At 43.1% G+C, this 14,257-nt stretch overlaps 1 protein-coding gene across 2 annotated transcripts in view; it reads right to left on the bottom strand.

Moving 5' to 3' along the window:
• Positions 1-14,257, bottom strand: part of UGGT2 (UDP-glucose glycoprotein glucosyltransferase 2) — a 273,527-nt gene that overhangs the window by 101,574 nt on the left and 157,696 nt on the right. For both annotated transcript variants that reach the window (XM_032785015.2, XM_032785017.2), the window contains 3 exons: positions 7,458-7,553; positions 5,755-5,857; positions 759-838 (listed from right to left, as the gene is read on the bottom strand). In XM_032785015.2, coding sequence (XP_032640906.1) covers positions 759-838; positions 5,755-5,857; positions 7,458-7,553 — 279 coding nt within the window. The remainder of the gene's footprint in view (positions 1-758; positions 839-5,754; positions 5,858-7,457; positions 7,554-14,257) is intronic.

Below are 14,257 nucleotides of genomic sequence, written 5' to 3'. Positions count from 1 at the left end.
ACTTCCAGAACTATCTGTCAAAGATTGTGAGGGCTCAAGAATCTTGAATGTGAGCAGTCCTGCCTTTTAGAAAGATGGCTGGTGCTTCTGACCTTTGTGTTGTTCTACAGTTTCATGACTTTCCTTAGAACAAGGAGTTACACTTCTTTCAGAATGTTTATTGAAGAAATAGTCTTGAGTTTTGCAAAAGGGACAAGCACAAGTACTTTTTCTAAGACTTTTCTAAGTGTTATTCCAAATAAGCACCTTCATGCAAAATTAGGTGAAACCATTTGATGGGTTGCAGAAGAGAATAAAATGGAAATACTAAAGAATAAGGAGGAATTCCATAAACACTTTAAAGAAAGAATGAGGATTAAATATTTAAGTCACCAATAAATGAAGCGGATATTATGCAGTTTAGTTAAAAGACCCCATGTGTAGCTCTCTCAACTCTTTTTGATGTTTGAGAGATTAACTGTTGAAGAAAAAACAATGGACAAGAAACTTTCAATTGGTGTTTTTAAATGTAATTATTTTTGTGATTTTAAATTTGAAAAATGTTTTCTCATTAATTACTTTCATCTCACACAATGTATCTTGTTATGTATAAACCACTACAGTACTATTCAATTGAAATTCACAGAAACTAATTGGTCCAGCAGCAGGAATCAGCCTCCCTGAAACATTACTGATTCTTGAAGAGATTATATCACTGCACCTTCTTTTAGTCATATAATATCACATATTTCAAAGAACAGCTATAGTTTCCTACTCACCTCTTCAAAGGTACTTCTGACAACTTAGATCTAGAGTTCATAAACAGCCTCAGTTTCATGTTGACAATATCTCCAAGTACCTAATAGAAACGAGAATTTTTCCATATTAAAAAAGGGTTTGGGTAGTTATCAAAATTCCTTGGCTTTGAAAACAAACTATTCTCTTGACAAATCTTTTTTCCAGTGTGATGGGGTGTATTAACTCAACACTAGAACTGAAGGAGTTAAGGGGCAGTGCTCGGCCCAGGTGACTCCATTCCCCTTAACCTGAAGAGCATGCTCCAGCTACAGGAAGGGGCTTTAAATGGAGCCAAACGAATCAGATGGGGGAAGATGAGAGAACAGGGCAGATCTGCCCTGAGATTTCCTGACCAAAGCTGCTACAGAAGTCTCCACTGGGAAGGGAGGGACTACCTCAGAAACTCCCAAACTGTGGATCAGTAGATGGGGTCATGGATCCAACAGGCAAGATTTGGTATGTGAGATGATGTCTACCCGCAAACATGTCTGGCCCTACTCCACAAATGTCACACCTCCTGGCTGTGTGGAGGTGGCTGTGCGAACACCACTCTGCCATTAGCACGACCCAGCTAAGCAAGCATCCATGTGAGAGACTTGAATCCAGAAGATTCTTATTTGTGGGCAGCAAGCTTATCTACAGAGCATTCTCTCTGCTTGAGCTGATAAGAGTGTATGCCTTTTCTGAAATGGGAATCTGCAATGTCTTGTAAACTCCTTAAGGCAGGGCTCATATCTTCTTTTATGCGACCCAGAGTACCCTGTTGGCACTCAGTAAAGAATTGTTTTAAATCACTGTCTCTGTGCTGCAAACTCCTGGCTGACAATGAAATTATTTAGCCTCCCACACAGATGACGACTGAGTATCTCAGACAGATGAAGCAACAGTTTGAAACCTGTTCCCCCTGATTTGGACATGTCAAAGTCTGACTGTGTGAAATCCCTTTCATTGCAAGCCTGATGCCATGGATTTGCCAGCAGCTCAAAACAAACAGCTCATCGAAATGTCCTGCAATCGAGCCTGAGAGGAACATATGTCCAACTTTCTCTCCCAGAGTTCTGGTTCACTGTCAAGAATGATTATACTGCACTCTCAACACATGCCTTGAAACTGATGGTGCCATTTGCAAGCACACATTCAGTGCACTTGTGTCCATCAGGTCACAATATCCATCTACCACTGATGTCACATCAGAGATTAGATGTGCAATTTCTAACATGCTGCCAGACTTTGAGAAGCTGTGTTGCAACATGCAAGACTATGTCGCACTTTAAAGAGCGCTAAATAACATGCTGAATGGGCAAATTCCTTGAATTGCTTGGTTGCTGTGTTGTCTGTACTGTTTGGGGTCACAGGAAACAGTAGTCTCAAAATAGGGTCATGCAGGCAAAAAGTTTGGGAACCCTGGGCTGAAGACTGTTATCCCTGCTTTTTTTTCCTTTTGCGATTTTAAGCTAGACTTTGAGACTGTAGAGGGGGATGGATGGTAGGAAGTGGCCCAGGGAGGCAGTCTTGAGGTATGCCCTGCTGCCTGACATTGGTTGTCTCTCATAGGGCCCTGGGTCAGAGTCTGGTGGAGGGGAAGGGCTTGGGGTTCCCTAACCAACACCCTTCCACCCCACTCAGGAGTAAAGAGAAGACAGACACACCGGAAGCCTTGTGGCAAGGGGGAGCCTCCTACAGGGGCTAGGAAACAGACTGAGGCTCCTTCCGCTTTAAGGACACAGGACCCTCTAGAGTTCATTGGACACAGATACTGCTAAAAGGGAAGTTGAGTTAAATTGGGCTCAGCTGCCACCCACCAAAGGGCAGGCCATCCCAGTTCTGGAGGAGTTGCCAACAGGAGGCACTAGAGGCCCAGGGGGAACACTAGGTGATGCCACTGCTAAGCTCAGCCTCCTGTCAAACCCTCTCTAAAGCTTCAGTAACCATCAGTATATATCTTAAGAATTCTTTCAGTTCTAAGTATCTGCAGTAAAGAAAGATTATTGTCAGTTAATTTAGGTAAAATATAGACCTGCCCTAAAATTAGTTCTGATCCAGCATGGAATATCCTCCATAATCTAAATTTTAATACTTTTTTCTCCAAAATATTAACAATTTTTTTTTAGAAACAGCTGTTGTCTTCATTTCCTTGCATTATGTATTAAAACTTTTTTTAATCTGTACCTTCCAGTTTAAAGCTAATGTTTTCTCTCTTATGAAATCTATGTTGGTTCTGCAACAGCAAAGTAGCTAACATTCAAGAATTATGCTGATATTACCAATGATGGATCAATGATGTGTTAAACACTTCATCCCACAATTTTTAAAGTATTTCCACTTAGTCTCTTATTTCTTTCTATCTGTTTGTAGTCATTTCTAATGCACACATCTCCATAATACTGGTACCTACGTGCTATATAAAAAATGAGAATAATGCTTCTTGCTCATATTTCTTTTGTTTTGTGGACAACTCATGGTTTAATGCTGAATTCTCTGGTGATAATATAAAGGAAAGCAGATAAACATAACAGCAATTAAAACTGGAAGGTTAACACTGTTCAGAGTCATAAGGCTGCTTTTTAGTATACTTAGGCTGCATTTGATACAAGGAATCTAGCTCGGCTTACTAAGTGTCACACTTTCCTCAGACTAGTTTTTGAATTATCTGGAACTCCTAACTGTGCCTTTGTAACCTAACAAAAGCCTGTTCATCTTCTTATAGTCTTAATACACAACAATTTTAAGTTTCTCCAATACAGTATCATGAGACTAGTTTGAAGCGACTACCAAATGACACAAGGTATTAAAAAAATAGAATGCTTTCATCAGAGCACACAAATCATGAATGATTTTGCTTAAACTGCTCATAAATGATTGGGACACTAATCATTTACTGGGGGATGACTCCTTAATATTTTTGTTGCACTACGTAACACAGAGGATTTATGCCATGGATAGTTACCATTATTATTACTTGTAGAACACTGAGAAAATGTTTGGTGCTTTACAAAACAATACATAAATATAAACCCAGCACAGAAAAGCTTATGGTCTTGGTGCCAGATATATACAAGACAAGATACCCAGAGATGACCCAACTTAGAATCTTTTCCCTTTGAGTTTTATGTGTGTATGTGCTTGTTTAAACAAATACACTCTTCTGGAGGAGGTGTAATGGTTTAATGTTTGTAGGGCATAACGAAATAGGTAGAGCTGAATAGTTTTTCAATAGAAAATGCAGTTTCTGAATATTTTTATTTGGTTTGCTGAACTGACTCAAAATGTTTTGTTCTGACTCATTTCAACATTAAACCGCAACTCGCCTCTTGGGACATGAAGTTCAGGTCCCCATTCTCTCCTGGGCTGGGCTCCCTAGGTGGGTGGCATCTTTCATGATGCAAAGCAGCCTCTCCTTTGACTAAGTGGCGTTGTGCATCATGAGAGTTACACAGCTGCAGGTACATCACAGGAGATGTATTTGAGCCAGGGAGTCCAGTTCATAAAGGAGAACAGGAACATCAGACCTGAACTACAACTTTCAGGAGGCAATGTACCACAACAGGAAAATACAGTTTGTGCATCAACACAATATTTTGATTCAGAAAATATCAAAATATGTTGATTCAGAAACATCATAATGTTTCATTTTGATTGGAAATGTTAAAACTTAACATTTCATCACTTCTGAACTGAATTTTTCAGAATAATTTGTTCTCTGACAAATTGAAATTTGGGACAAAAACAAATGTTGAAATATCAGAATTTCCCATGAGATCAAAATTTTGCTTGGCTTCATCCTCAGGAGAGTTATGAGTGAGAAGCAAGTGGGAGTCCAGTGTACCAAGACTGGAAGGACATTCCATGCACAGGGAACATCATGGAAAAAGGCATGAAAATGAGAGTTGAAAAAAGAAACAACTGTGTGAGGCTTGCATCATTTTTAAGGGGAAGGAGGTAAAACAGACTGCAACAGGAATCAAGACAGGATAGGGCAAAATTGTGGAGGGCCTTGAAGTCAAAGTAAGAAATTTAAATGTCATATGGGTAGTCTTAAAGGAATGGCATAATATGACTCATGAGAAAGGAAGGTAATTTTAACAGCTTTGTATCCATAGTATTCTCTCTCAAGACCAGGGCTTCTCAACCATTTTCTTTCTAAGGCCTGCTCATCCATAGTCCACTTGTGCCAGAACAACTGTTTTTCTGCAGTAGATTAAAAGCTATATTAAATTTAAAGTCATACAGTTAAACACACACACTATAAAAACGAAATGGATAATATAAATACACAAATAAAAAACTAAATATTAAGTTCAAATACTAATATGCCTGTATTTTCCCCACTGAGCAGGGCTGAAGCCCAAGCCCAAGCCCTGCCACCTGGAGCTCCCTATGGTTTGGGGCCCCAGGCAATTGCCCTGCTTGCTCTCCCCTAATGACTGACCTGCTGAAGCCAGTAGGTTTCAGCATATCATGCAGGAAAATTAACACATTCTCTGGTTAAAGAAAAAAAAAATCCATGTGTCCAGACAGAGCAAGGAAAAACAGCATTTATTTTCTGTATTCTCTCTGATTTATTTTGGCAGATCCCCTGAAATCTCTTCAAGGCCCCCCAGGGGGCCATGAACCCTCAGTTGAGAACCACAGCTCTAGATAATCAACAGTTACACACAACAGAGGATCGTTCTTGGATATTCTTAGTAGCACTAGCCACCTGAAGGAACATCCATTCAAGCACTGAAATTAGGTTAGATTTTATGGATATATCTTCTAATGAAGACATTAATTTTTTATATTGTTAAATGTATATTTGACCATTTTAAGTTAAACTAGTCTCTCAGATAAATGTTAGGCTGTAATTTTTTTTATTTTTTTTTTTTATATTTCAGGTACATACATGTATTTCATGCCAAAATAAGAAAAAGAAAAACATGCTTAGTACAAGATAAAGTACACAAAACTACAAATTAAAAGAAATTGTCATTGTCTTACAATCAATAAATGTGCCATCTTCTGTGCTTCTCTTGTTAAAGGATCAACAATAGCAATAACATCATAGAATGGTTCATCCTGTTGAGGATCTATTTTTACTATGCTGTTAAAAAAGATGTAAAACGTAAGTGAAATGAAAAATTCTAAATTAGACTTGTGAAAATAACAATCAACAAGTTTTTAGTTCTGCATTTATCATATTTTTAGCACTTTACATCACCTTTAAGAATTTTTCAATATAAGATATTGCTCTAAACATACATCAGAGTCTCCTTGTGAAGTGTCCAGAAAAGCATAGTATGAACAGAAATACTCACCTTTCTGTTCATTATAAACCTTTCATGCAAGCAATATCAGCCAGAATCAGTGTAGTGGTGTGGCTGCCTTTGGAGCTGACTTTAGGACTCCTCCCACTGTACCTGGTTGGAAAACTGTACTTCCTGTTGCTTTTGCAAAAGTTGCAGGAGGAAGGTCTGGGTCTTTTGCTACTGATCAGCTCATAGACAGACAATTTTCTCCATCCTTCCTATAACCATTTTGCTCCTTGGGGGAGTCAGAGGGCAGGTCTTTGATCCTGCTGACTACACAAGTTTGTGGCTGCCTACTGAGCACCTCCGCATAGCCAGGGGTTGCTTTACAGGCATCCTGCCCCTATTACCCACTCAAATACTCCAGATAGTCTATGTTGTAAGTCACAGTAGCCCTTTCTTGGGCTAGTTTAATGTCAAATAAAATTTACACAAACCTCAGAAATCTTAGTCATAAAATAATCCAAACAGTCTTTAATATAATGTCCAAAATCATAAGCTCAATCTTAAGTCACCAGTCTCCAGTCCCACTTTATCCCTTTCTCTATTTTGAATCATCAGATTTTGAAAGTATCATCAAGAGTCAACAGTGACAGAAATTTGATTTAAAACATTAATAAAAATAGAAACTGGGTAATGTTAAATATAATAGAATGGAGGAACTTGTTTGTCCCTCCTAGACAAGGATTTGTTTTGACAAACCGGATTAAAAAGGAAATAATGTATTAATCATAGGTCCTTGATTAGAGGAAGCTGTAGACATAGGAATGAATAGTAGGCCCTCATTAAATGCATATGATAATAAATCATGCATTGCAAATATGATTAGTGGATTTCCACTATTTTTCACTAAACAATGTATCAGTTAGGTGCTGCCAGGAGTGTAGCCAGTGCGAGTGATGTTTCACATCCTACAGTCCCATGAGAGAGTACTATGTCACCTCAGTAATCCACAAAATTCAATAATCTCTACTGGGTCTTTCCACATCAGTGCAGATTAGTGAGGTTCTCTTGTAGCTGTAGTTTTCCTGCTATTTTGTTTAACTACTTTCAGGTTTTTAAATTAGTAAGTAAATATAATGTACTGATTCATCATCATCTCTCCCAGTACCCCCACTTCCAGAATCAATATAATTCTATTTGTCACCTTTTTCAGTGTTGATTAGAAATAGGTAAAATGTGTCAATCTTTTACCATTACTGACCAATATACTAGTAATGAAATTAAGATGGACTGTGTTGCTCACTGGTTTCCTGAATTGTTTGTAAAATCAGTTTCTTCTTTTAACACTACAAAATGTTTACTGAAGATTGCACACAGTACCTGAAGCATTAATAACATTTAATATTAAGATGCCATAGCTATATATGCATTATGATGACAGACTGAACTTACCTGTGTTGCTCTTTGAGAAATTCAACATTTTGTCTAATGACTGTTTTAGGCAATGAAGAGAGAAGGGCATCCACTTCCATAATCAAATCACTGCCACTAGTACAATAAAACAAACTTAGTTAATATGTGACTTTTCTAATAAAAAGGGAATAAAAGATTAATTTTCAATGTATATCTGTGTGCATAAAAGACTATGTAAAATATGATTTCTTGCTGTTGTTCACTGAAAAATTCCCTCTGACAACTCCCATGAGGAGCCACAGCTAATCAGTCCATCTTTTGGCTGCGTCTTATTTATTCCTAGAGTTTCTGCACCATTTTAACTGAATTTTTAACTGTTTTATCTCTATCATTAATTTTCTTCTGTCATTTAAAAAACAAAAACTACAGTTAGCTATCACTGATACTGATATGAGTGCAGTGCTTAGTCAGGATCATGAAACAGGGCTTTGACCAACAGCATATGCCTGTAAAATCAAATGGGATGAAGCAGGAATTTACCCTATGTGAAAAAGAAGTGTTAGCATTAATTTGGGCCCTACAACATTAGGAATATTTGATAGGACTGTCCCCAGTGTTTCTTAAAACACCCCACTCTCTGGTAAAGTATGTGCTGACAGGAAAGACTAATGATGGCCAAGTTTCTAGCTCCCGAATAGCTAGGTGGACATTAGCATTATTAAATAAAAATGTGAGCATGGAAAAGGTGTCAGTTCTAGCTCCAGTTTCATATGGTCTTATGGCAGAAGAGGAACAGCACAAGTGCCTCCTGCTTGGAATCCCGCCAGAGGACTGTTTATTGTTCCAAGGTGAAGCACTGTTAGGGGATAGCAGAAAAAGTGTCCAGTAATCTGGTTTGTAGATGGGTCTAGCTACTATAATGAAGGAAAACCACACACAAGATATGCTGCAGTAAGGGTGTCAGATGGGATTGTTTCTAGGGAACAGTGTATACCTCACTCAGCACAAGCAGCTGAAACTGTGGCAATGGCAAAAGCACTGGAAAATACACCAATAGATAAGAGGGAGCTATCTTCACAGATTCTGAGTGGGTATTAAGAATTGTAGTAGACTGAATGCCCCAGTGGAAGAAAAGAGGAATGAGATCAGCAGATAACAAGCCTTTGCACAGGGTGGGAAATTGTCTTATCGTTGGCACTTAGCACAGCAGAGAACAGAGCCAGCAGAAATGGGAAAGATAAAGGCTCACAAGAAAAGACACAAAGGAGGCTCAGTGAAATAATGGGGAAAATGAGGAAGCTAAGGCAGGAACCAAGGAGGGGACATTGTGGCAGCCACAACTCCCAATTAGCGCCAATAGCAGGCGGGCACAAAACAGAAGAAATAGATCTAATATCCCTACAGAAAAGAGATCCAGAAATGAAAAGGCTTGTAGCTAAAGTGGAACATCAAGGGTGGAAAATTTGGCAGCATGATACAAGATTGGTTCTAGCCACCAAAATGAGAGAAAACATGCCAATGACAGTTGCCTCAACTGAAATAAGTTCTGAGATGATAACCCTAAGCCATAATAATGGACACCTGGACATGGAGAAAACTCTCAGCAAAACGCAAGCAGCAGGGTAATATCCAAATATGAGACCTGATATAGAGCAGTATGTAAATAATTGCTTGCCTTGTGCTTCCAGTAATGGAAATACTAGATTGGTAAAAGGACCCTTAGGTCACCAAAGAATGCAAATTGATATTAGCCCATTAGATAAAACTGCAAAAGGGAATCTACATTGCTTAGTAATAGTGGATGCATTTACAAAAAGGGTTGAAGCGATACCCACATGAAACAATACTGACCTAACTACAGCCCACATCATAACTGAGCAAATAATAACATGATGGGATGTTCCCCAAGAGACTGATTCTGATCAACAACCACATTTTGTGGGGGAAACCACAAAGGGACTCTATCAAGCATTTGGTGTTAAGCAAAGATTACATAGAGCAGGACACTCTCAAAGCTCAGGACAGGTAGAAAGAATGAAGAGAACAATAAAAACAGTCCTGAGGAAGGCGGTATATCAGCAAAGTAAGGATTGGGACCAGAAACTCCAATTAATCTTAATGGCAATTACCAAAACTATAGCAGTACACAGCATAACTTCATTTAAAGCTATGACTGAGAGAGAGAGACAGTTTCCTGGACAATGGTGGGTAACCAGAGTGCATCCAGATGAGCTGCAGCCTAGAATGCAGACAGATCAGTGGATGCAGCTGCTGCTAAAATCTGTAGCAGATACTAACAGGCAAGTGGCAGTAGCACTTAAAGCAAATGCAAGGCAAATGGACGTGAGTGGCCGGTGGAGCCCCTCTTTGGGGAGGCTAGCCCCTGGCTCCACCCCTTCTGCCCATGCTCCCCCCAGGGCCGGAGCCCCGAGCCCCCCGACACCGTGCAGCTGCAGCTCCGAGTCCCTCCACCCCCTGCAGCTGGAGCCCAGAAACCCCCTCTCCCCTTGCAGCCAGAGCCCTGAGCCCCCCCTCTGCCTGGAGGAGGCCCAAGTCTCCCCTTCTCCGTGGCCAGAGGAGCCCCTGGCCAGCTGGAGCCTTGACCCCCCATCCCATGGCCAGAGGAGCCCTGGGCCAGCTGGAGCCCCCCAGCCACATAGGAAAGCTCTTGTCTCCCCAGACACCAAGCCGCCCCACAGGAAAGCTCTTGTCTTTTCTCTTCTGGACAGGGGCGGCTCTAGACATTTCACCTCCCCAAGCACAGCACCATGCCGTGGGGGGCGCTCTGCTGCTCACTGGTCCTGTGGCTCCGGTGGACCTCCCGCAGGTGTGCCTGCAGGAGGTCCACCGGAGCTGCGGGACCAGCAGACCCTCCGCAGGCATGCCACCGAAGGCACCCTGCCTGCCGCAGGACCGGCAGAGCACTCCCCGCAGCATGCCGCCCCAAGCACGCGCTTGGTGTGCTGGGGCCTGGAGCCGCCCCTGCTTCTGGAAGAAGAGCCTGAGCTTTTGATATGCACCATGCAGGTTCTGGGGTGTCTGAGGAAGCGATGTGTGTTACTCAGCGTCCTGGGTTCATCAGTAATCTCCCTTGGGTCCAAACTCCATAGCTTAAAGGATTCAAATGGAACATTGAAGTCCCTGGAGCTGCATCCTCCTGCTACTGAGAGAAAGTATTTTAAGCCCCAACCTCCCCCGTGTTTCTACCCTCCCCAGTCTAGACAGGACTTCTCCAGGAAGCAGGGTAGGAATAAAAGATGCAGACCTCTCCAGCTTCTGCCCAATCACATTCTGCCCCCTCCCCCACTCATCTCCCTCCCCCCAGCGTCTCCAGAATGCAGCCAAACAGCTGATCCTGGTGGGCAGGAAGTGCTGGGGAGGAGCTGATCAGCAGAGCCCATGCCTGGCGGGAGGTGGTGAGGAGGAGGGGGATGAGTGGTCCCTGCTGGTGGATGCTGAGCTCCTACTATTTTTTCTCCTGGGTGCTCCTGGGCTGGAGCACCCATGGAGTTGGCGCCTATGGATGGAGGGATGCTAGGACCAGACATAGGACGTGTCCCCTACCACTGCATGATTACATCTTGAGTGTGCCAGCAGTATGATCTGGGACCACGGTCACAGGTTCATGAGGTCAGAAAACTAAAAATTGCCTGGGCTATGTTGGGGCTATCAACATTCAGGTCATGTCCTGTCTAATCTTCCTGAGGACTCTTGGTATGAAAGGAATTGGAAGACAGGTATACCTAAAACCCATGCAATTAGAAATCTGGTGCCCATGGAATTAGAAAAACATCTGATAGGGAGCTGTGACTGGCTCCCCCTCTGGAGCAGAATCTATGTCACTTGTTCTGGTCAGATGCAATCAGGTGTAAACCCAGGCACATCCCCCCCTGCAAAAGATACCTCACAAAATGAAGCATCTGACTGACCCTTCATTGTTGTCCAAGAATTGATGACTGAGATGGTCTGCTAAAGTGTTCTGTAGTCTGGGACTGTGCAGGACCACTGTTGTGATGCAGTGACTGATGCACCATTACCAAAGGGGGACTGCTTTCTGGCACAGCATGACAGGCAAGTTCCTCCATGTTTGCTGATAATAGTACTTTGCTGTGGTGTCCTGGAACACCTGTACTGTGGCACTTTGAAGTACTGGGAGGGAAGCTATACGTGTGAAACAAACGGCTCTCAGCTCCAGGATGTTTATTTGAAGATTCATCTCCTGGAAAGACCAGAAAGTGGTCCAAATGGGCTTCCCATTCTGCTGTGGACACATCTGTCACAAGTGTCATGTTGTGAAGAGATGAGGAAAACGGTACTTCACTGTAGACGAGTAGAAGGTCCTTCTACCAACCTGAAGAGAGGACTTTCTGAGGAATCATGACTCTATCTATGTGGTATCTGCCAGGTAGTTGAACTGATCTTAACCACTCTTGCATGAAGCACAGGTGAAATCTGGCAAATTGCATCACGTAGATGCAGGAAGCCATGTGACCCACGAGTTTTAGGCAGATTGTGGCTGATATTCTCAGGTGAAGCTGCAGCTGGTGATTAAATTTAGAAGGCAAGAAATCTGTCTTGTGACACATAAGCTTTTGCCACTGAGGAGTTCAGCATTGCCCCTATGTACGCTGTGTTTTGAGCAGGCGTGAGAGTGAACTTGGCTTTGTTGATTCTGAGGCCTTGTTCAGTGAAAAGGTTGACGATTATTCGGATCATATTGTTCACCGGTTGCAGTAACTGACTTCAGATAAGCCAATCATCAAGTAATGGATAGACATTAATTCCTTGCTTACTCAGGAATGTTGCCACCATCACTAGATACTCTGTACTGGTAGTGAGATTTTCCCACATGAAACCAGAATTATTTCTTGTGGACTAGGTGAATTGCAATACGAAAGTAGGCATCTTGCAAATTGAGAGCTGCAAACAAGTCCTGAGGATTTAGAGTGGGAATTATGGATAATAGAGTCACCATTCTGAACTTGAATCAATAGATGAAGTTGAGTCATTGAGGTTCTAGGAAGGGGTGCCAACCTCTTTTCTTCTTTGGGACCAAGAAATAGAACCCACTGCCCTGCAATTCCATAGGCATATTTCCCATTGATCTGAGCTGCAGGAGGAAATCCACTTCCTTCCTGAGGAACATCTTGTGAAAAGCATTCTTCTGGTTTTTTTCTGAAAAGAAGCAGCAGACAGAGCACTTCTGTGGTATTTGTACTTCCCCCAGACAGAAGAGGCACTAAGAGTATATATCATGGATAGGGATTGCTCCCTCCCAAGACAATCAGGTCTTGAATCCAGGCGATTTGGACCCTGCCATGTCATGACGGGGGAGGGGGAGAGAGAGAGGGGCATGTGGGCTCAAAACCCCTAAAATCTTTTTTTTCAATACGCCAAAAGGCTTAAAATACTAAAAACTAACAACTATAACTATCTTAGCTGGAAAGATAAATTGTCTCTTACAGAGACACAGACACTGCAGATGTTCTATCTTATCACCAGGGCTGGCTCTAACTTTATTGCCCCCCACCCCAGCGAAAAAAAAGACCGCCGCCCTGCCATAACACCCGCCCCTCCGCAAGCGCCATGCCGCCAACCCCCCCGCACGAGCCACGGAGCAGCGGGGCTACGTCGTGGCCACCAAAGCCCCCACCCTTAGCACCGTGCCGCCAAAACCCCTGAGCACTGCATAGTCAAAACCCCGCCTCCCCGAGCGCCACGCTGCCAAAGCCCGGCCTTCAAGCGCCGCGCCGCCAAACCCGAGCGTCACGCTGCCAGAAGACCCTGTCCCCGCCGAGGCACTGTGCCGCCTGAAGCCCCTGCCCCCTCTGAGTGCCGTGCCGCCAAAAGCCCCCGCCCCCCCAAGTGCCGCGCCAACCCCCAAGCACCATGCCACCTGAAGCCCCTGCCCTCCCGAGCGCCGCAGCACTGAACCAAAAACAAAAAACCCGAGCACCGCCCTGCCCCAAGCATGTGCTTGGTCAGTTGTGCCTGGAGCCGGCCCTGATTATAGCCACAACCACTAAGAAGGAACTGAATCTACAAGGTGCCAAAGGGCAAGCTGGGGACAGGCTACTCAAAAGATTCCAGTCTTGCACACATAGGACACACATACACACACCAGAATTGGAATACATGTGGACAACCACTCGGAGAACTCATAGATAGACCTGAACACATCAAGGAGAAGAGAGAGTCTAGTATATCAAGTATCTGAGTGTCAACTTGAAATAAACCATGTTGGTGAGCCCAGACAGTAAATCTCTTTCGCTTGACATAGTATATATGCCCAGTGGAGTCCATTCCATTATATATGAGTATGTTCTGGACCTCTGAGGAGCAGGTTCTCTCTAATAGTATCAGCCAGCCTGCATCCACATTGTGAGGTGTAGGGAAGATGGATCCAGATGGAGATTTTGCCCGGCGCTTTCTAGTATTAACTCTAGCTGAAGAGGTAATCTGGTTGGAGGAGTAGCAGGGTGCTGGTGCAAAGGCACCTAATTAGCTCCTGCTTAGCCAGCCCCAATCAGGGGAAATAGATAGGGGCTAGGGAGAAGTCTGGTGCCTGGCCTTTAGAACTGGCTGCACCCGCGGGCCTGAGGCTTCAAGGGCTATAAAGGCTGGCTAGCAGCCAGAAAAAGAAGAACGGCCAGGGGAAAGTCAGTCTCCAGGCTGAGGGCAGACTCCATGCAAGAGAGGAGATTTTCAGGCCTGCAAGCTCTGTAAGTAGTATCACTGGTGGTGAGAACTTGTGTAAATAAAGCCACGGGTGCTGCAGCACGAGAAGTCTCTCTGAGCTTTATTGGGGTAGCAGAGGGCCTCATGAAGAGGGATGAGCA

This window comes from Chelonoidis abingdonii, chromosome 1, assembly GCF_003597395.2.
Source record: "Chelonoidis abingdonii isolate Lonesome George chromosome 1, CheloAbing_2.0, whole genome shotgun sequence".
NCBI classification, from domain to species: domain Eukaryota; kingdom Metazoa; phylum Chordata; order Testudines; family Testudinidae; genus Chelonoidis; species Chelonoidis abingdonii.
Note: the sequence above shows the minus strand (reverse complement) of the source record. Positions and strands in the feature narration are given on the sequence as shown.